This window comes from Salmo salar, chromosome 05 (assembly GCF_965601325.2).
Source record: "Salmo salar chromosome 05, fSalSal1, whole genome shotgun sequence".
NCBI lineage: Eukaryota > Metazoa > Chordata > Actinopteri > Salmoniformes > Salmonidae > Salmo > Salmo salar.
Window position 1 is genome coordinate 19,703,449 of NC_138295.1, and position 24,268 is coordinate 19,727,716.

Consider the following 24,268-nt stretch of genomic DNA (forward strand, 5'->3'; position numbering starts at 1 on the left):
GTATTCTGCCATAAGCAAACAGGAAAACGCTCACCCAGAGGCAGTGCTCCTAATGACCGGGGACTTTAACGCAGGGAAATGTAATCCATATTACCACATTTCTATCAGCATGTTAAATGTGCAACCAGAGGGAAAAGAAACTCTGAACCACGTTTACTCCACACAGAGACAGGTACAAAGCTCTCCCTCGCCCTCCATTTGGCAAATCTGACCCTAATTCTATCCTCCTGAATCCTGCTGACAAGCAAAAATTAAATCAGGAAGCACCAGTGACTCTATCAATGAAAAGTGGTCAGATGAAGCAGATACTAACTTGCAGGACTGTGTTGCCAGCACAGACTGGAATATGTTCCGGTATTCCTTTGATGGCATTGAGGAGTATACCACATAAGTCACCGGCTTCATCAATAGGTGCATCTATGACGTTGTCCCCACAGTGACCGTGCGTACATACCCCAACCAGAAGCCATGGATTACAGGGAACATTCGCGCTGAGCTAAAGGCCAGAGCTGGCGCTTTCAAGGAGCGGGACTCTAACCCGGAAGCTTGTAAGAAATCCCACAATGCCCTCTGACGAACCATCAAACAGGCAAAGCGTCAATACAGGATTAAGATGAAATCGTATTACACCGGCTCTCTCGCTTGTCCGATGTGGCAGGGCTTGCAAACCATTACAGACTACAAAGGAAAGCACAGCTGAGAGAAGCCCAGTGACACAAGCCTACCAGACGAGCTAAATTACTTCTATGCTCACTTCGAGGCAAATGACACTGAAAAATGCATGAGAGCACCTGCTGTTCCAGAAGACTCTGTGATCACACTCTCTACAGCCGATGTGAGTAAGACCTTTAAACAGGTCAACATTCACAAGGCTGCAGGGCCAGACAGATTACCAGGATGTGTACTGTGAGCATACGCTGACCAACTGGCAAGTGTCTTCACTGACATTTTCAACCTCTCCCTGTCCGAGTCTGTAATACCAACATGTTTTAAGCAGACCACCACAGTTCCTGTGCCCAAGAACACTATGGTAACCTGCCTAAATGACTACTGACCCGTAGCGCTCACGTCTGTAGCCGTGAAGTGCTTTGAAAGGCTGGTCATGGCTCACATCAACACCATTATTCCAGAAACCCTAGACCCACTCCAATTTGCATACCGCCCTAACAGATACACATATGATGCAATCACTATTGCACTCCACACTTCGCTTTCCCACCTGAACAAAAGGAACACCTATAGGAGAATGCTATTCATTGACTACAGCTCAGCGTTTAGCTCATCAATAAGCTAAGGACCCTGGGACTAAACACCTCCCTCTGCAACTGGATCCTAGACTTCCTGATGGGCCGCCCTCAGGTGGTAAGGGTAGGTAACAACACATCCGCCACGCTGATCCTCAACACAGGGGACCCTCAGTGATGCGTGCTCAGTCCCTTCCTGTACTCCCTGTTCACTCCTGACTGCACGGCCAGGCATGACTCCAACACCATCATTAAGTTTGCCAATGACACAACAGTGGTAGGCCTGAACAACGATGAGACAGCCTATAGGGAGGAGGTCAGAGACCTGGCCGTGTGGTGCCAGGACAACAACCTCTCCCTCAACGTGATCAAGACAAAGGAGATGTTTGTGGACTACAGGAAAAAGAGGACAGAGCACGCCCCCATTCTCATCGACTGGGCTGCAGTGGAGCAGGTTGAGAGCTTCAAGTTCCTTGGTGTCCACATCACCAACAAACTAACATGGTCCAAGCACACCAAGACAGTCATGACGAGGGCACGACAAAACCTATTCCACCTCAGGAGACTGAAAAGATTTGGCATAGGTCCTCAGATCCTCAAAAGGTTACGATAATCGATAATTTCAAGTAGCATTTTTCTACGGCTGGCCATGCTTTCCACCTGGCTACCGCTACCCCGGCCAACATCTCAGCACCCCCTGCTGCAACTTGCCCAAGCCCCCCCCCCCCCCCCCCCCGCTTCTCCTTCACCCAAATCCAGACAGCTGATGTTCTGAAAGAGCTACAAATCAGCTGGGCTAGACAATCTGGACCCTCTCTTTTTGAAATTATCTGGCCGAAATTGTTGCAATCCCTATGACTAAACTATTCAAACTCTCTTTCATATCGTCTGAGATCCTCAAAGATTGGAAACCTGCCGCGGTCATCCCCTTCTTCAAAGGGGTAGACACTCTAGACTCAAACTGTTATAGACCTATATCCATCCTGCCCTGCCTTTCTAAAATCTTCGAAGGCCAACTTAATAAACAAATCACCGACCATTTCAAATCCCACCGTACCTTCTCCACTATGCAATATGGTTTCCGAGCTGGTCATGGGTGCACCTCAGCCAAGCTCAAGGTCCTAAACCATATCATAACCGCCATTGATAAAAGATAGTACTGTGCAGCCGTCTTCATCGACATGGCCAAGGCTTTCGACTCTGTCAATCACCGCATTCTTATCGGCAGACTCAATAGCCTTGGCTTCTCAAATGACTGCCTCGCCTGGTTCACCAACTACTTCTCAGACAGACTTCAGTGTGTTAAATCTGAGGACCTGTTGTCCGGACCTCTTGCAATCTCTATGGGGGTGCCACAGGGTTCAATTCTCGGGCCGACTCTTTTCTCTGTATATTTTAATGATGTCGCTCTTGCTGCTGGTGATTCTCTGATCCACCTCTACGCAGACGACACCATTCTGTATATATCTGGCCCTTCTTTGGACACTGTGTTCTAAAAAAACTCCAAACGAGCTTCAATGCCATATAACACTCGTTCCGTGGCCTCCAACTGCTCTTAAATACTAGTAAAACTAAGTGCATGCTCTTCAACCGATTCCTGCCCGATCCCTCCTGCCCGACTAGCATCACTACTCTGGACGGTTCTGACCTAGAATATGTGGACAGCTACAAATACCTAGATGTCTGGTTAGACTGTAAACTCTCCTTCCAGACTCACATTAAGCATCTCCAATCCAAAACTAAATCTAGAATCGGCTTCCTATTTCGCAACAAAGCCTCCTTCACGTATGCTGCCAAACATACCCTCGAAATACTGACTATCCTACCGATCCTTGACTTCGGTGATGTAATTTACAAAATAGCCCTCAACAGTCTACTCAGCAAATTGTATGTAGTCTATCACAGTGCCATCCGTTTTATCACCAAAGCCCCATATACTACCCACCACAGCAACCTGTATGCTCTCGTTGGCTGGCCCTCACTACATATCCGTTGCCAAACCCACTGGCTCCAGGTCATCTGTAAGTCTTTGCTAGGTAAAGCCCCGCCTTATCTCAGCTCACTGGTCACCATAGCAACACCCACCCGTTTCTCGCGCTCCAGCAGGTATTTTGCGCTGGTCATCCCAAACGCCAAATTCTCTTAGGCCGCCTTTCATTCCAGTTCTCTGCTGCCAATGACTCAAACGAATTGCAAAAAACTCTGAAGCTGGAGTCTTATATCTCCCTCTCTTAAGCTTCAGCTGTCAGAGCAGCTTACCGATCACTGTACCTGTACACAGCCGTTCTGTAAATAGCACAGCTGACTACCTCATCCCCATATTATTACTTACCCTCTTACTCCCCAGTATCTCTACTTGCACATCATCATCTGCACATCTATCACTCCAGTATTAATACTAAATTGTAATTATTTTCACCTCTATGGCCTATTTATTGCCTACCTCCCTACTCTTCTACATTTGCACACACTGTACATAGATCTTTCTATTTTTTGTTTTATTTTGTGTTATTGACTGCACGTTTGTTAATGTGTAAGTCTGTGTTGTTGTTTTTGTCGCACTGCTTTGCTTTATCTTGGCCAGGTCTCAGTTGTAAATGAGAACTTCTTCTCAACTGGCCTACCTGGTTAAATAAAGGTGAAATAATAGAAATAAAAATTGACTCTGTACCGGTACCCCCCTGTATATAGTCTCGCTATTGTTATTTTACTGCTGCTCTTTAATTACTTGTTACTTTTATTTCTTATTAATATTTTTTTTTAAACTGCATTGTTGGTTAAGGGCTCATAAGTAAGCATTTCACTGTACCTGTTGTATTCGGCGTATGTGACTAATACAATTTGATTTGATGATGCAGCCACCACCATGCTTGAATATAAGAAGATTGGTACAGTACTCAGTGACGTGTTGTGTTGTATTTTCACCAAACATAACACTTTGTATTCAGGACAAAAAGTGTATTTATTTGCCAATTCTCTTGCTATTTTACTTCAGTGCCTTATTGAAAACAGGATGGATGTTTTGGAATATTTGTATTCTGTACAGACTTCCTTCTTTTCACTCTGTCATTTAGCTTAGTATTGTGGAGTAACTACAATGTTGTTGATCCGTCCACAGTTGTATCATATTACAGCCATATAACTCTGTAAGTCGTTTAAAATTACCATTGGCCTAATGGTGAAATCCCTGAGCGGTTTCCTTCCTCTCCGTCAACTGAGTTAGGAAGGATGCCTGTACTTTGTAATGACTGGGTGTATTGATACACCATCCAAAGTGCAATTAATAACTTCACCATGCTCAAAGGGATAAAAGGGATACTTTTTTTTACCCGTCTATCAATAGGTGCCCCCCTTGGTGAGGCAATGAAAAACCTACCTGGTCTTTTTTGTTGAATCTGCGCTTGAAATTCACTGTTCGACTGAGAGACCTTACAGATAATTTTGTGTGGGGTACAGAGATAAGGTAGTCATTCAAAAATCATGGTAAACACCATTATGTACACAGAGTTAGTCTATGCAATTTGTTATGCACAATTTTCCTCCAGAACTTATTTAGGCTTGCCATAACAAAGGGTTTGTGTAAGTGGGAGACGGGATATATACCTGTATGTGTGTGTTTTATGTGTTCTTTTACAGGAGACACACTGTAGACATACACAAATATATGCTGTAGACGTACTGTAGACATACTGTAGACATACACACAGACATACTGTAGACATACTGTAGACATACTGTAGATATACTGTAGATATATTGTTGACATACACAAAGACATACTGTACACCTACTGTATACATACACAAAGACATATTGTAGATATATTGTAGACATACACAAATACATACTGTTGACATACTGTAGATATACTGTAGACATACACACAGACATACTGTAGATATATTGTTGACATACACAAAGACATACTGTAGACATACTGTAGATATATTGTAAATATACTGTAGACATACTGTAAACATACTGTAGACATACTGTACTGCAGACATACACAAACATATACTCATAACAATGAACTATTTCTCTCAATATGGAGCATTACATAGTGCACATTAATATAATTCCTTTTTCATGTGCCTGTTTGTGCTGTTGTCTGTTGAATGCCTCCCTGTTTTGAATCAGAGAATATGTCTCCTGGCTGACCATGAGACAGCAATCTCCGCTGTTACCCATAATGCTTTCTCATCACAGATACTGCATTGTTGCATTTGCTTTGTTAATAAATAACTTTACTCTCTCTCTATTCATTCTCCTCAAAAATGTCACGGCAGGAGATGACATAAGTGCAACATTAACTTTTTGCTCATAAAGAGGAAAGATTTTCAGTTTCCAATCTCAAATGAAGAGAAGGAATTTCCTTGCGTCATTGGGTCTAGTTCATGCTGTGGAGGCTCCTCAAGCTTGCACGCGCACAGAGATAAAATATATATCCCCTTTCTTAGAAAACAAGTTTTTCTAGAGATATAATAATAGTGAGCTACACTTTAAAGATTCAGGCGGCCTCTTAATAAGCTCCCCTTCTCTTCTGTGGCCCTAAAAGCAACCAGGGAAATGGTACAAGCCAGAGCCGCAGGGGCTAGCGGTACTGCTGCAAATTTATTCACCTTTCTGGCATAATTGAATTTTTCCTGTTATATTCCAGAGGGGTGGGGGTTAGAAATTAGAAGGCAAAAATACTTTAAAAAGATTCATCCTTCTCCCATTCTTTGGGGATCTTTTATTTCCTATTAGTTTTTTTAACCTTCTTCATTTGATAAATAATTGAGTTGAATATTTGTGGAGTATAGATTCACAGATGGCTCTTTTTCACCCTGTCTTTGTAATATTTCTGTATTTTTTTCTATGTTTAATGTTTATCAAGTGTTGTCTTATCTGTTTGTTGCTATGGCTTGAAGTTATTTAAAGGATTCAGTTTCTTCTTTTTTATTGTGAGGTCAGTCAGGAAAAGGCCATGTGTATGTTTTTTCCTTTTTGAGTTTATATTTAATGAGCATTGTTCTGTAGCTGTATGCGTGTACATGTGTGAGTGTGCGTGTGTGTGTGCATATGTTTGTATGTGCATGCCTAAGAGAGGAAGAGAGAGGCTGGGAATACAATAAAAGTAGAACAAAAGACAGCAAGAGAAAAGTAAACACATTTTGATCCCAGCAGTGTAGGGCTTGAAACCAAGAGAGCAGGGGTGGGTGACAATGGTCCTCAGGGGGTGTGGTGTCTGCTGGTGTCTGCAATGTCTGCAGTGTCTGGTGTTTGCTGATGTCTGCTGGTGTCTGCTAGTGTATGCAGTGTCTGCTGGTGTCTGCTGGTGTCTGCTAGTGTCTGCTGGTGTCTGCTGGTGTCTGCTAGTGTCTGCTGGTGTCTGCTGGTGTATGCAGTGTCTGCTGGTGTCTGCTGGTGTCTGTTAGTGTCTGCTGGTGTGTGCTGGTGTCTGCTGGTGACTGCTGATTTCTTCTGGTGTCTGCTGGTGTCTTCTACTGTCTGTTGGTGTCTGCTAGTCTCTACTGGTGTCTGCAGTGTCTGCTGGTGTCTTCTGGTCTCTACTGGGGTCTGCAGTGCTGCTGGTGTGTTCTGGTGTCTGCTGGTGTGTTCTGGTGTCTGCTGGTGTCTTCTGGGGCCTGCAGTGTCTGCTGGTGTCTAATGGTGTCTGCAGTGCTGCTGGTGTCTTCTGGTGCATGCAGTGTCTGTTGTTGTCTGAAGTGTCTGCTGGTGTTTGCAATGTCTGATGTCTGCTGGTGTCTGATATGTCTGATGTTGTCTGCTGGTGTCTGATATCTGCTGGTGTCTCCAGTGTTTGCAGTGTCTGCTGGTGTCTTCTGTATCTGCTGGTGTCTGAAGTGTCTGCGGGTGTCTTCTGGTGTCTGCAGAGTGTGCTGGTGTCTGCTGGTGTCTGCCGTGTCTGGTGTCTGCTGATGTCTGCTGGTGTCTGCTAGTGTCTGCTGGTGTTTGCTGGTGTCTGCAGTGTCTGCTGTTGTCTGCTGTAGTCTGCTAGTGTCTGCTGGTGTCTGCAGTGTCTGTTAGTGTCTGCAGTTGTCTGCTGGTGTCTGCAGTGTCTGCTGTTGTCTGCTGGTCTCTGCTGGTGTCTCCACTGTTTGCTGGTGTCTGCTGTATCTGCTGGTGTCTACAGTGTCTGCTGGTGTCTGCTGTTGTCTGCTGGTGTCTTCTGGTGTCTACAATGTCTGCTGGTGTCTACAGTGTATGATGGTGTCTGCTGTTGTCTGCTGGTGTCTACAGTGTCTGCTGGTGTCAGCTGTTGTCTACTGGTGTCTTCTGGTGTCTACAGTGTCTGCTGGTGTCTACAGTGTCTGCTGGTGTCTTCTGGTGTCTACAGTGTCTGCTGTTGTCTGCTGGTGTCTGAAGTGTCTGCTGGTGTCTAAAGTGTCTGCTGGTGTCTGCTGGTGTCTCCAGTGTGTGCAGTGTTTGCTGGTGTCTGCTGTTGTCTGAAGTGTCTGCTGCTGTCTTCTGGTGTCTGAGGTGTCTGCTGCTGTCTTCTGGTGTCTACAGTGTCTGCTGCTGTCTTCTGGTGTCTGAAGTGTCTGCTGCTGTCTTCTGGTGTCTGAAGTGTCTGCTGCTGTCTGCAGTGTCTGCTGGTGTCTGCAGAGTCTTCTGGTGTCTGAAGTATCTGCTTGTGTCTGGAGTGTCTGCTGGTGTCTGCAGTGTCTGATGTCTGCTGGTGTTTGCTGGTGTCTTTATTGTCTGCTGGTGTCTGCTGGTGTTTGTTCTCTCACTTAACCAGTGACCGATGTAAACTTGGGAAAACAGAGCAATCAGAGACCTAGGAAAGGTGATCAATTAAGCAGAATCTGCAGCCCCTGATTGTCAGAAAAATATTCAACTCAATTATTTATAGAATGAAGACGGTTAAAAAAAACAAAGAAGAGAAAAAAAGACCTCCGTTTGGCAAAAGCCTTCACATGAAATATTTCAGTTCTTGAATTTCTACCCAGGCTGTGATTCCATCAAAGGCGCATTCAACACTGATTAAATTCCAGGGTTGAAAGACTATGAGGATTTGGTTGGTACTTTTGCTCCAAAATACATAAACGGTGCTCTCTATGAAATACATTAAGAGGAAGTTAAATAACTGAAATATTTAATGTGAAGGCTCTTGCCACATGCAGGTTGGCATTTATTAGGATGACACGTACTGAAGGCAGCTCTGCAGGTAGTCACTAGCTGGCACAGCCACAAAGTCATACAATCTGATTTTAAACCTAACCTTAACTCTAACCTTAACCACACTGCTAACTTTGTGCCTAACCCTAACCTTAAATTAAAACCTACCCCCCCTACATTTTCACAATGTATAGCCAATTTTGACTTTGACACTGGAAATTGCTCAGTGCTGCCTCCAGGAAAATACTCATTCCTATAAATGTCAACCTTCTCACCAAACTAATCCATAAGCAAAGGAAATTGGTAGTGTATTAGTTTGTCATGTTGTGGATTGTAGTCATTCACATTGACTCCTAGCACCATAGCATTGATTGGGGGGGTAGCCATTGATTTGTAAGGAAGTGGATTCTAATGCTTTGACAGATATCAAGCAATTTTTGATGGAGTAGGAGATGCACGCACGCACGCACACACACACACACACACACACGCACACACATGCGCACACACACACGCACACACACACGCACACACACACGTGCACATACACACTTGCGCACACACACACACACACGTGCGCGCACACACATGTGCGCACGCACACACACACACAAATGCAATAATGATAGGGTGGCCTAGTGGTTAGAGCAGGTCGCCTAGTGGTTAGAGCTTTGGGCCAATAACCGGAAGGTTGCTGGATTGAATCCCAAAGCTGAAAAGGTAAAAATGTGTCGTTCTGCCCCTGAGCAAGGCAGTCACTGTTTCCCGGGCGCTGTAGACGTTGATTATGGCAGCCCCCTGCATCTCTCTGATTCAGAGGAGTTGGGTTAAATGCAGATACATTTCAGTTGAATACATTCAGTTGGACAACTGACTAGGTGTTCCCCCTTTCCCTGTAATTTTCTATATATGCACCCCACATGCCCAATGAGTGAGCATGGTATGTCCAAAAGACTGTTGTTTCCATACATTATAATGTTCCTCTTTATGAAGGAATACGTGCTAGTCTATTAGCAACAGATCAACATATTGTAAAAATCCTCTTTCACAGCCTTTGAAAAACGTGTTTTGTGGCTTCACCACCCAAGCATTGGAAGCCAAATGTAATCGTCAGAGGGCTCGTCAAACTGAACATTTTCACTAGTTTTTCTTCTTTCATCACTCAGGGACTTGAGACAAGCCAAGATAACCTCATAGATTGCCGCAAGCGATTACATTTCTGTTATTTCGCCAAGGCTACATGCTCATATTGACTCGTTCCCCCTTCATTGGTTAGACACCAAGGACTTAGTAGGAAATGGATTTGGATCAGGGCGACTGGGACTAATTTTAAACGTCAGTCAATAAATTGATGTCACAGCCGGCGCAACGCAGAACGGATTAAACAAGCACCTAGGAGTATATAGAGCACCCAAAATTCTATCAAGCAAAGGCAGCAGGTGCAGCAAAAAAAATAAAATATTATTTTGTAATGTGTTGTTTTGTTCCTACCTCAAGAAAAGGTGTCATGAAATAAATGACTGTTAGATTTGCGTGCCAACGGTTGGGGTTTTCATTTGCCAAACCCTCGATTGTGTGATTGTAATATGTGGACAGAGCATATCGCCAGAATGGGATTTGAAGGATGTAAGGTGTTGTCGGCCATTTTGGCTATAGAATGTTACATGTCAGATACAGTGACAAGGCCAGGTAATAGTGGCTCCTGTATTTATTTAAAATAAAAAGTATACCTTGTTTCTAATTCCTTAAGAGTCTATTGATGCACCCGTGCATCAATTTAAGTAACATAATAAAAACATCCCCAGCAAAATCTGTCAGTTTAAGCTAGAGATATAATTTTTGTTGTTGTGTGGGCTGCCTCTCAATCCACCACATTCGCATCTGTGGTGGAAAGTGACAAAGCTACAAAGGTGTTGCTATTATGGTGTTAAACTATTATGACACTCACGAACAGAATGGTGTTCTCCGTTTTGCTTTACAACCCATACAAGTGTCACAGGATTCATCTGAAGTCGGTAACGCTGATGTGCCAACTTGTCTGACCACGCTACAGAAAGGGGAGTCTTTCACGAACACGATGTTGTTCTCTGTTTTTCTCTACGAGGTAGTTTTGAAATAAAAAATATAAGGGTTTAAATATGTGTAAATATATATATATATATATATATATATATATATATATATATATATATATATATATATATATTTCCTAAGCTTTCTTATATCTCCTAGATATAGGACAGACACTTCAAAACCTTATTCCTTATCATTCAATTTTTTATTGTCTTTTTTGCAATTTCTGAATGCGTTATTCAATGTTTCTATGGGTTATAGTAGTAAAGGCCAGATTCAATATTTTATCAAATATTTATTTTTATTTTTGTGGGATACCTAAAGGGGTCCCTAAAATTCTAAATCAAATACTAAATGATCCATAGTATGACCATCTTAAAACCGGCTTAGACTTTTAGAGGTTATTTGCAAACCTATTCTGTTCTCTCTTTTTCCTTGCTAAAAGTTATTTCCTCCTTTCCTCAGGCCTCCATCTTCTCCTCATCTCCTCTCTTTCCTAGTCTACTTTCACCCCCTTCCCGTCTATCTTCCCTTCTCTCTCTCCACTATCCACTTTCCAAGCAGCGTGTCGATTAATTAATAGCCGGCTAATTTAATTTCCCAAAAAGTTTAAGCATGAATAAAGACTGACAAGGCAAAGTTCTAATCTGCCCAAAGTTTAATTAGACTCAGCAAGGTTTTCATAGAAGCAGACGGGGTCAGAGTGGAAACAGTGGCATGGGTAGGGAACCGGGAAAGGGAAGAAGGAAGAGAGGGAGGGTATGATACAGTGGAAGGAAAGGGAGAGAAGACTGTGGCAAGTTAGTTGGTCTGTAATGACCTATTGGACGGGGGAAGTTAGTCACCGTGTCCATGTATACGTCAATGTTATTCTCAGAGGCAACCCAGAACATATCCCAGTCCGCGTGATCAAAACCACCTTGAAGCATGGATTCCGATTGGTCAGACCAGTGTTGAATAGACCTTAGCACAGGTACTTCCTGTTTTGAGTTTCTGCCTATAGGAAGGGAGGAGCAGAATGGAGTCGTGATCTGATTTGCCGAAGGGAGGGCGGAGGAGGGCCTTGTAGCCATTCTGGAAAGGAGAGGGGCAATGTTTGAGAGTTTTTTAAGCACGAGTACTACAGGCAATGTGTTGATAGAACTTTGGAAGCATTTTCCTCAAATTTGCTTTGTTAAAATCCCCAGCTACAATACATGTGGTCTCAGGATATTGATTTCCAGTGTAGTTCCTTGAGGGCAGTCGTGGTATCGGCTTAAGGGGGAATATACACGGCTGTGACTGTAACCAAAGAGAATTCTCTTGGGAGGTAATACGGTCAGCATTTGATTGTGAGGTATTCTAGGTTGGGTGAACAAAAGGACTTGAGTTCCTGTACGTTATCACAATCACACCATGAGTAGTTAATCATGAAACATGCACCACCACCTTTCTTCTTCCCAGAGAGTTCTTTATTCCTGTCTGCGCGATGCACTGAGAACCCAGCTAGCTGTATGGACAGGGACAGTATATCCGCAGAGAGACATAATTCAGTGAAACAGGAGATCCTTGCCCTGAGCTCATCTACTTTATTGTCCAGTGACTGAACATTAGCGAGTAATATACTCTGAAGCAGTGGATGTTGTGCACACCTCCTGAGTCAAACTAGAAGTCCACTCCGAATACCTCTTCTCCGCTGGCAGCATCTTGGAACAGCCTCTGGGATCATTTCAATTGCCCTGGGGGGTACGAACAAAGGATCCAATTCGGGAAAGTTTTATTTCTGGTAGTAATGCTGGTGAGTAACTGCCGCTCTGATATCCCCCAAATGTTGGCTGTATGCAATAACACAAACAATGTTCTGGACTAATAATGTAAGAAATAACACACACAAAAACAAAATACTGCAAAGTTGCTTAGGAGCTAAAAACAGAGCTTCCATGTCTGTCGGCGCCATGTAGTTGTGTGTATGTGCTTGCATGGTTATATGTGAGTGCGTGCATGCTGGTATATATGTGTGCTATCATTTGAATAGGGATGGGCCCTAAACATAGACTTTTATTGAACAAAGTTGCTGGCTCCCTTGTTCCCTCTTTAAACCGTAAAGGACACATTTGGACTTCAAGGTAATTAAACATATTACAATTTTGTAAAGAAAAAGGCATAGTTTCTCTATGTACATTGGATCGAACCAAGGTGAGCTGAATGGAGTTGAGGATAGGAATTTCCTTGTTAGCATATCTCACAGAAAGAGGGGGAGCCCAATATGTCTCCTTTCTTTACTCTGGTCGACAGCGTAAAATGTCAGATACTCATCTGGAAATTATTTCCATTTTATTATGCCGACATCTTCCAGAGCAGGGACTTTGGAATCTAATTAGTTTGGACAGAGAAGTGGGACCGAGGCAGACGAGTGTGTATGGAGCGCTGTGAGGAGGAGACTTCTCTTGGGGCCCTCGTAGATGGCTTGAGAGGGTCCCGGGGGTTAACTGGAACTCTGGAAATGAAGATAAGGCTCTTAGATGAAGGTTCAGCAGGAACAATCTTCTCTATTAAAGACAGTTGAATATGGAGTTCCCTTGATAACATGCCAGCTGGGCCTTATCGACACAGAAGAGTGTGTGTGTGTGTGTGTGTGTGTGTGTGTGTGTGTGTGTGTGTGTGTGTGTGTGTGTGTGTGTGTGTGTGTGTGTGTGTGTGTGTGTGTGTGTGTGTGTGTGTGTGTGTGTGTGTGTGTGTGTTTGTGTGTGTGTGTGTGTGTGTGTGTGTGTGTGTGTGTGTGTGTGTGTGTGTGTGTGTGTGTGTGTCTCAGTGTGTGCGTGTGTGTGTGCACTAAGAAGGTATGGAGTAATCTTAGAGGAAGTTTCTAAAACAGGGGTTCAATTACTCCTCCAAAACGGATGATTTCAACACAATGTTCACTGACAACACTGCTGGTTACTTGACACCGAAGCTCATATTATCTTTCATGAAGTGAGTTTTAAATTAGGACTGACGACCTCCATGTTTAATAGTGGAAGGTCTTATTAGAGAAGCCTTCAATGATCTTAGCTTCCCTAAGTATACCAGGGACCCTTACTACCCTTTCTCACCCCGCCCAACCATTTCCTCCCACCACGCCGGCCAATTAGTACAACCTCAAACAAAAGCCAATTAATTCCTGCTTTTGATTATGAGCAACATGACCCTCTGGGCCTTCACTAAATTGTCTGATTAGCGTTTCTCGAACGTAGGGGCATGATCTGATTGGTCTTCTCTTTTTTTTTTTTTTTTTACTATTCCTTAAATATCTCAGGCTGTAGAAATGAATACTACTCTGGGATTAGGTGACGTTTCCCCTAGGTACAGGTCTAGGATTAGATTCCCCTCCCCAATCCTAACCTTAACCATTAGCGGGGAAAATGCAAAACTGACCCGAGATCAGCATCTAGGCCACCTGTTGAAGAGAGGCTGAAATAAAATAATTTTGAAAACAACCAAAACTGCATTGATTTTCTGGCATATATCTAGCTACACAAACAGTATTTTCCCAAGTGCCTTGCTTTGCATGAGAAATGGGTAAGCATTATGAAGCCCAAAAATCCGCCATAGTGTGAGATTTTGGAGAAATGCACACAGTCACTACTCAGCATTCTCCAAACCTAGCTAAGGATGCGAAAGCATATACCCTCCTCCCCCCCAAAAGTAAGGAAAAGCCCACTGTAGCTCCTTTAATACAGGGGCAATGAATTTCAATTATGCATGAAGCAGAGGCAGTTTGGGAAATAATCGCTTCCCCCAGAGAACTGAACAGCCTGTTCCCCCCTCCTATCTCGCCCCGCAGTATCAAATAATAATCTAATGTCACGCACAGAAGAAAGGTTACTTTCTGCATACGCATTGATATTTCCGCTCGGGGATGCTGACCTTTTTCCATTAAGCTGTGATTTTTTAAATGTGACACAGCCGTAGCAGAGGCGGTGTCTGTGTGTTATATTAACATTCATTATGCCATTTGTTCTATGTGAAAAAGCAGTAGTGGTGTTGTTGACTCCACCTTAATTGACTGCGCGACATAATTCCCTTTTAGTCAACCTTGAGCGTGTTTTTCTTAAAATATCCTTAATCTTGTTTCACACTCAACACCCACTATCTGGTATGTGGTTGCATCTCTGTTAAACATATTGTTGCATCTCTGTTAAACATCAAATTAGGCAATGTTCTTGGCAGTTTTTGCACTGTGACTCTGAATATTAGATTCTTATCTAGTGTATTATGAGTTTTCTTATTTAAGTATTATGAGTTGTCTTGTGAAACTAAAACAACGAATTGCTTACTGAACCTCCCTGTTCACCCACGACTGCGTGGCCCCGCACGACTCCAACACCATCATTAAGTTTGCTGACGACACGATGGTGGTAGGCCTGATCACCGACGACAATGAGACAGCCTATCGGAAGGTCAGAGACTTGGCAGTGTGGTGCCAGGACAACAACCTCTCCCTCAACGTCAGTGAGACAAATGAGCTGATCTTGGACTACAGGAAACGGAGTGCCGAGCAAGCCCCCATTTACATCGACGGGGCTGTAGTAGAGCAGGTCGAGAGCTTCACGTTCCTCAGTGTTCACATCACAAAGGATCTATCATGACACAACAACACCTCTCCCCCATCAGGAGGATGAAAAGACTTGGCATGGGCCCTCAGATCCTCAAAAAGTTCTACAGCTGCACCATTGAGAGCATCTTGACTGGCTGCATCACCGATTGGTATGGCAGCTGCTTGACATCAACCGCTACAAAAGGTAGTGCGTACGGCCTAGTACATCACCGGGGACGAGCTCCCTGTCATCTAGGACCTCTATACCAGAGGTCAGAGGAAGGCTCAAATAATTGTCAGACTCCAGCCAGCCAAGTCATAGACTATTAAATAGTTAACCAAATAGCTACCCCAACACTTTTTTTCACAAATGCTGCTGCTATCCTGTTGCCTAGACACTTTATCCTTACCTATATGTACATACTGTATCTAACTCAACTGCCTCGTACCCCTGCACATCAACTCTGTACTGGTACCCCGTGTATATAGCCAAGTTATCATTACTCATTTTGTATTTATTATTACTTTTATTATTACGTGTTATTACTTTTCTATTATTTCTCAATTTTCTTTCCCTCTGCATTTTTGGGAAGGGCCCATAAGTAAGTATTTCACTGTTAGTCTATGAAGCATGTGACAAATGCAATTTTATTTTATTAGATTTTATTTGAATAGTTCTATGCTGGATTGGTTAAACACAGGATGTTGATGGATTAGTCCACACCGGTTGGCTCTGTTGTCCCGTTTCACAAACATGATATGTTCTGTCCTTTCTTTTCATTGCTATCCTTCATAATAAGATGATCACTTTATGAAACTGATTATAAATGTTTTTTCTGCTATCACATGTGCTCATCTAACTCTACTGTCCAAGACTGATCCTCTTTAGTGTGTGTCCTCCTCATTTGCTGTCTTATACTAACTCCGATACCCTTTTTGTCTGCAGATCTCAGGCCTCTGCCTGATGTGGCCATGACTGGGAATTGCACCCATGAGTGTACCGAGTTCGGCCACTCCGACGCCTGCTGGATGCCTGGACAGCCCTCCCCCAATCGTAAGAGCTCCACCAAGAACGCCCCCAAGCTCTCCACCTTCGTGCCTTACCTGGAGAGTGAGGGGCAGGACCACCTCATGGCTAACGGCAGCCCCAAGCCCATGGCAGAAGAGCGTGGGAGTGGTGGAGGTGGCAGCGGAGGCTCCAAGGTGGCTAACATCCGCTTCCTTCCCCCTTACAGCAGTGCCTTCTCCGGGGGCAGCGACTCCGGCAAAGGCTGCGAGGAGATCCCCCTGAGCCAGGCAGCCGAGTACCACTCTGCCACCACACCCACCAACCAGGGCTCCAAGAGAGAGATTTACCTGTGAGGGCGATGATGTGGCCACCACCCCACCACCTTCACCCTTACCCGTATGCCCACTGTTCCTGACCCCATGCCCCCAAGCCTACCCCCTCACTGCCCCTGTGCCTAGCTGCTATGTCGTCTGAGAAGTGCCATAGCACCACCACCACCCTCCTTTTTATAACCACCTCCCACCGTATGAGGCTTTAGAATCCACAAAACCTCCTATTAATTAAATAAAGAGTACAAATCAGTCAAAGCCAAACGAAAAAGATACTTGGCGAGTGCAAATGCTACTGAGAGAATGTAAACTACACTATCATTTAAACATTGTGATAACTTAATTGGAGACTATTTAGTTATGGTTGCGTGTTCAAGTTATTTTTTTTGACGATGGATTTCGGTTGGAGTTCCGTTGGAACTGAAAACAACGAGGGTAGAAAAGTGTTCTTGTAAAATAGACACATGAATACACAGTGATAGGTCATCTATTTTAGGTGTTCTTTCGGTTTTTCTGTTTTGTTTCCTTTTTTTAGAAGTGAGTGTCAGTCTCAACTCTGGGACCTCAAATTAATAAGCAATAAGGCACACGGGGTTGTAGGATATGGCCAATATACCATGGCTAAGGACTGTTATTTGCACGACGCACCGCGGAGTGCCTGGATACAACCATTAGCCGTGGTATATTGGCCATATACCACAAACCCCTGAGGTGCCTTATTGCTATTATAAACTGGTTACTAAAGTAATTAGAGCAGTACAATAAATGTACCCATGGTATACGGTCTCATATACCACAGCTGTCAGCCAATCAGCATTCAGGGCTGGAACCACCCAGTTTATAATTAGAATTAGAGCGGTGTTTCTCTTGCCTGACTACCCAAACTCCTTGCTCCGGCAAAATGCTACACCACACCCACGGATGTTAGTTTCTTCTCCGCAATGAGTCATGATCCGAGTATCTTGCGCAACGATTTCTAGAAGAGGAAATAAACATTCTAGCCATTCTGATTGGTCCCAGAGACCAATGGGTTGGGACAGAGCCAGAACACGTGGGTAAAGCGGCAGTTTGAAAATTCGTCATTGGCTTTGATACTCTGATTGGTTAGAGATGATCCAATCACTGATTACTTTGTTTTGTACACCACCCCTCATTTTAGTCGACACCACAAACAACTTCAATGATGGCAGTCTCAGACTGAAGTATGTAGCGAACTATAGAGCAGCGGAAGAATTCAGTTTGAGTCATCAGGCAAGTCCTGCTCCTACTCAAGAGGACACAGCTGACTGATCATTTTGCCAACCTTTGCTCAACATAAGACATTAAAGTCCTCAACACATTTTTCACAGCCAAGAGGTCTTTATCAATGTACAGAGCTGTAAATACAATGGACATGAGTTTAAGCATTTTATTCAATTTTTTTCCTTTGGCTGTAAAGAGCTTCAATAAGAGCTGTACCTTTTTGAGTCATTGTTGTTAAGATCTCACAGTGATGTGGAACCTTTGTTGGTTGGTTGTGTTATCCATGATGCACCGGTGGACAATACCAAGTGTAACACTGGCAGGATTTATAACCTGTGACACATCACTGAACATGTGAAGCTACAGTACAAATGTGTGACTTTGTATTCCTCATCTTTACTATGATCTTGGACAAAAGAAAAACACTTGAGAAAAAAAATGGTGCTGGTGTTAAATGTGTTGGCTGAAGGGGATGTCAATGTCTACTGCTGTGCATTTTCAATCCCTTGCCACCCAAATCTCAAACTCCTTGATTGAGGTCTCACCGAAGGATCAATTCACACCAGGTATCCAGTTGGAGAGCAACAAGAAACAGCTTGCTTTTATTAAGGTGTATCGTTCCATGGTGCACGAACTCCATAACTCTAACTCCCATATATTGCAATCTCTAGTTTCTAAGTTTGGCAATTTAGTAGTCATCTTTGTGAAAACTGATGGTATTTATCACCTGCTGTTCCAAGTCAGCTCCCCACTGTAGCACGTCTGTTAGAGACCTGCTGTGGGTGAGGTAAAGGCTGTCCTGGTCCTGTGGTGTGACAGTGGTAGTAGTTGTAGAGTTGGGGAGGATTCACAGCTCTCCTATACACTAGCGCGCTAACCCCGCTAACCCCGCCATGCAGAGGCATTGCTCTAATTGAACCTGGAGGCATCGTTCATTAGCAGTGATCATTTCCACATCTCAAAACCGAGCAGGGTGTCCTGGCGGTTTGGAAGTTAATTTGGAGTCTCATAATAATAACTGCTGACAGTAATGGGGATTTCACCTGTGGCAATGAGCATCAGCCATGATTGGACTAATGAAAACGCATTGAGGAGAAAAAAGAGAGCGTGAAAAAGACCTCCAGACTACTAACACTACAGCTGGAGCTCTCGCACAACATAAACACCACCGCAGGACACACTCAAAGAGACATTGTTGTTGTTATGGCTTGCTAGAATACAAAACATGATTCAGGTGTGGTCATTTAAGGGTCATGACATCAAAAAGCTAAGGTCACAAGGTCAGGCTAGTATGTGTATCTTATGTTCCTGTATCTGACCGTAGACTGCATTTTTTTTTATGCATTTCTAGTGTGCTTTGAATTACAGTTCACATTCTACAAGTCCATGGCTGACTTGATTGTGCGTGCTTCAATGCATACCATGATATAAATGTGACTAAATGGTTAATCATTGTAAATAATGTATCATTTAAAATCTCAGTCATAGGTCTATCATGGTGACAATCAATCCCTGTGACCTTTGAAAAAGCGTGTATTTTATTTAAAGCCACATAATAAAGGGATAGGCTACATGAACAAATAAGGCACGAAAGGAACGGTGGACAGCATTGAATCTGTTTTGAATCTGTTTGAAATCAACTGTATTTCAGTTCTACTGGGCTATGTCAACATTGTACAATATATTACATTAATTAATGAATACAATTTTCATCATCACTCATTCTAATGAACACAAAGTAATGTTCAACCAAATCTTCCCAATGACTACTCCACAGGAAGGTCCATACACAGTAACAGAAGGATCTTGGACCTCAAGTAACTGTTCATTCAAAGTATATCTCAACATTGATTTCATGTCCTTGTTTGATAATTTATAGATCAAACACTGGTCCGATATTAAGTCACTGGTTTCCCCTGTGGTGTTCCTTCACAGCAAACAAGCAATTTTTTTCTCTCTGACAGGGCCTCTAGTCCCCTGGTTCTTCCTGACAGGGCCTCTAGTCCCCTGGTTCTCTCTGACAGGGCCTCTAGTCCCCTGGTTCTCCCTGACAGGGCCTCTAGTCCCCTGGTTCTCCCCGACAGGGCCTCTAGTCCCCTGGTTCTCCCTGACAGGGCCTCTAGTCCCCTGGTTCTCCCCGACAGGGCCTCTAGTCCCCTGGTTCTCCCTGACAGGGCCTCTAGTCCCCTGGTTCTCCCCGACAGGGCCTCTAGTCCCCTGGTTCTCCCTGACAGGGCCTCTAGTCCCCTGGTTCTCCCTGACAGGGCCTCTAGTCCCCTGGTAACCTCCCTTGCCCACCCATGGACTGATCAGGACCTCCAGCGCCAGAGGGATAGACTCTAAGCCCTTCTGAGCTCCATCTTCTGAGTTGACATAGCTGATATACAGAGGGCTGAAGGAGAAGAGGGCTGAGGGGGAGGAGGGGGAGGGGGAGGAGGGGTCCTTGAACAACAAATGGGGAGGGAGATGGAGATAGAGATGGAGTGAGAGTAAATGATTTGTGAAGGGGGTAGGTCATGTGGCACCAATTAACCCCAGCTTTTTGTGGTGGTGTGGAGAAGCTGACCTTTGAAATGCAATGCTATTTGCTTTCCTTTAACCTTTGAGGCTCAATGTGAACACAGGGTGAAATTTGAGAGGGGATGAGGAGAGCATGTGTGTGTGTGTGTGTGTGTGTGTGTGTGTGTGTGTGTGTGTGTGTGTGTGTGTGTGTGTGTGTGTGTGTGTGTGCACACGCTTGTATGTAGCACACAGGTGTTTTTTCTGTATTTGTAGCTTTAGAGGTGCTGCCTGCATACTGTAAAAAGATGGCTCCACCTAAGCTCTATGGACTCTTCTGACAGTCTCACAAACTCTCACTCTCTCCAAGGGGAATCACCTGGAGTTTATCCCTAGAGAGGAGCTGTCACAGATACTGGCAGGAGAAGACTGTGTGCGTGTGTGCGCGTGCATGCGTACGAGAGAGTGTGCACGTGTGTCTAGCACCACTGCAGCAGCATCCTATTTTATGCTGAGGCAAAGCATGCCTATGTTGATTTGGTTGGTTTATTGCTTTGTGTGTGCATTTTATTCAATTGTATTCCTTAATTCATGAAGCATGTAGAACTCTTTACCTCAACGGATCGGCTTATACAGTAACTGGTCCGTGAAACATGGAATGCAGTCAGTGCAGATAGGCGTAACATGGATGACAAGGGATATTATTTGGCACACCTTTTTCACATCCCTTTTGTGTTTTTGTGCTCAGTACTTTTCAAATCCTCATCATGATGATAATTCCACCTGGTTTGCTTTTAAGAGACAATTTTACAGATTCAGAGAATTGGGTGTGCTCATAAATATGGTTGGATATTAATTATAGTGAATAGAAAATGGAATGTAGATCAGTACTCGTAATGTTATCAAGGGATTCCCTTGTTGGTCTATATATCTTGATTCCTAAGTATTCATTAAAGCAACCTAGAATGAGTTTAGAGTGCTAATTGAAATCACTTTGCTTTCCAGTGTGTGACGTTTAGGTGTGTGTTTTGAAAATGGCTCAGTCAATGGTATGTGGAGTGACATTGAGCACTCATTTATAGGACCCAACCATTATAATGACATCACTGGGGTGGGCAGTTCAATTCGAAGCCCACCTCCAAGGTCTATCAATTATGTTAAAGCTCCAATCACATCACATTATGGTGTCAAATCATACCAGCAGAACAAACAAGACACAGTTAATCAAGGTGCAAATATCAACTGGGGCTGGTCAAAGACATAGGTAGGTGCTGGTTGTTCCTGATGAGGAGATTTAGTAGAGCATGAAAAAGCCAATTTTATAAATATATACATTTTTGTTGTTGTCAACGTTGTTTTATTAATAGAATAAAAACAACACAGCTATAAACATATACATATAAATGGTATTTGCTATTTTTACCAGAGGCATTGGATTTTTGGCTTTGTAAAATATGTCCTGCATTTCCACAAGGCAGACTGTGTTCTACGTTTCCTGTTTCCCTTAATGATGGGTGCTTAATGACAGCATAACTCTAACATACTCACAATACAATGAAACACACAAAACGCTATGACATGGAAACGTAACTGTCATAACTTTGAATAAAAAAATCACAAAATCAGTTAAAGGAACTGAAACAAAGCAGATGACAGCTTATTGAGAAAATAGTTCATTTTGAAACAATCTCACTTTGTGCCATGTAGAGTTATTCAGTTATTGGGTTCCTCATTCCTTTCTTACCCCAAAAGCTGAAGAAAGTGAAACTCGCTCCCCTCTAGGTAACTAGCCCCAAAAGGTCGGGCGAGCTTTCTAAACGAGAAGAAGAAAACAGGAATAAACAGCTGCCGCTAAATTATGTCTTTATAGAAAGTCAAACTTTGTAGCCTAATTGTTGGTTATATACAATATATATAGGAAACATGCTTGTGATGCCTTGTTTTCTGGTACAGTTTTATGTACATGCAAGTGTAGCTTTTTTAAAAATTAAGAAAAAAAACATTGTGAAATCCAACGACAAGTCTAAATTGTAAGATATTTTTCCCATTAGGGTATGTTAGGGTGTGAGTGGTCAGGTTTGTGCAGAAATGGTGAGGATGCTGATTCTGTCTAAAACCTCTTCTGTAACTACTCACTGGCTTTACGGCTTTTTACACTGTTTCATTTTTATTTTTATTTTATCTTTATTGCAAATAGTGGCTTTGAGGAAATCTGGTTCTATGTTTGTTTTTAGCCTAATTAGTTTTATTATGTTAAGATCAGTATCTGCATGTTTGAACAATAAATGTGGTCTTTTATTTTTGCTGAGCAAATCAAAGAAACAATATCTTGTAATTATCCTTCCTTATAGCTTTACAATAAAATACATTCAATAAAAATGTGTCTGCCTTTTTTTGCAGTTCTGTATGTATGAGTATTGTCTGGAATGAATACATTCACATCATTACCATGCATTGTATTCAAAGAAATTCAAAACTTGTTCAATCATAACATCTAATTATAGATCATGATCTTCAGTGTAGATGTGGTCATTGTAGAGGATATACACTGAGTGCACCAAATAACTTCCTAATATTGAGTTTGCCCTCAGAACAGCCTCAATTTATCAGGGCATGAACTCTACAAGGTGTCAAAAGTGTTCCACTGGGATGCTGGCCCATATTGACTCCAATGCTTCCCACTGTTGTGTCAAGTTGGCTGGATGTCCTTTGGGTGGTGGAACATTCATAATACACATGGGAAACTGTTGTGCATGAAAAACCCAGCAGCATTGCAGTTCATGACACACTCAAACCGGTGTGCCTGGCACGTACTACCATACCTCGTTCAAAAGCACTTAGATCTTTTATCTTGCCCATTCATCTTCTAAATGGCACACATACACAATCCTTGTCTCAAGGCTTAAAAATCCTTATTTAACCTGTCTCCTCCTTTTCATCTATGCTGATTGAAGTGGATTTAAGAGGTGACATCAATAAGGGATCATAGCTTTCACCTGGTCAATCTATGTCATGGAAAGAGCAAGTGTTCCTATTGTTTTGAACACTTTAACACTTCAATTTATGCAACAGATGTAGGATCTTAATTTGAGCCAGTTTGCTACTGCAGGAAAATAATCCTGCAGCAACAGGAAATGTGCATTATAATTAACGGGCATTTTTTTAGGGGTTGATACATTTTTTGTAAGGGAAAATCAAGTCTGAAATTTCAAAGTGGAATTGACAAACTTCATAAGCCTTTTTAAACCTCATACACTACAAGTTTTACATTTTCTGCATTACAGGAAAGTCCTTCTGCAACAGGGTGGTCAAATTAAGATCCTAAATCTGTACTTGTTCACTTACAGTACGTTCTAATTCATCTTTGTCTACAGTACCTCTCTCCTCCAGTTCCTCTCTCTTCCAACTTCACACTCTTTATCTCCCTCCTAAACACCCCACACCCACACCCTCTCTCTCTCTCTCCCTCTCTCTCTCTCTCTCTCTCTCTCTCTCTCTCTCTCTCTCTCTCTCTCTCTCTCTCTCTCTCTCTCGCTCTCTCTCCGTGTTTTGCTCTTTTACTCTGGACATCCCTGGTTTATCGGTGCTGTACTGGAGAGATTTACTCGTCCTGAGTGTCTCCCTGAGGAGAGAGACAGAAATAGAGAGAGGGCTGGAATCACTGTTATCTCTCTCCCTGGGCCGCTGCAGAACAGAGCTTTATGCAGGGAAAAGCAGCAGCTATCTGAATGGTAAATATTGGCTCCGGGAAGGAAGGGAGTAAATGAACGGTCTAATGACGGGTTTGAAATTAAACTGCACTTCAGGTCCTGCAAACCAGTCTTGCACTGACAGCAACTGAGTTTCTGATAAAGTGGGGAAGGAGTGGTGGTTGTGGTGGTTGTGAAAAGCAGGGAAAGAAGTGTCTGGCTTGTGCAATTGGCTTTACCCACACTGAGAGATACTGTAGTTAGGGTAACTGATGTGTTGTTGGAGGGTGGTCACCAATGGAGGCTGCTGAGGGGAGGACGGCTCATAATAATGGCTAGAATGTAGCCCATTCATGTGTTGGATACCAGTCCATTCACTCCATTCCAGCCATTATTATGAGCAGTCCTCCCCTCAGCACCCTCCATGTTCTGTAGTGAGCTAGGTTTAGTGTACTCAGAGGGCGTCTCAGACTCAAGTCACTAGGAGATCAGTCAGAAAG

General features: G+C 43.2%; 1 protein-coding gene across 2 annotated transcripts in view; it reads left to right on the plus strand.

The window, feature by feature from the left end:
• LOC106604502 (protocadherin-1) overlaps positions 1-22,458 on the plus strand; it is a 384,701-nt gene extending 362,243 nt beyond the window's left edge. For both annotated transcript variants that reach the window (XM_014199169.3, XM_014199168.3), the window contains exon 5: positions 15,947-22,458. In XM_014199169.3, coding sequence (XP_014054644.1) covers positions 15,947-16,362 — 416 coding nt within the window. In that variant the 3' untranslated portion in view covers positions 16,363-22,458. The remainder of the gene's footprint in view (positions 1-15,946) is intronic.
• Positions 22,459-24,268: the final 1,810 nt, after the last annotated feature.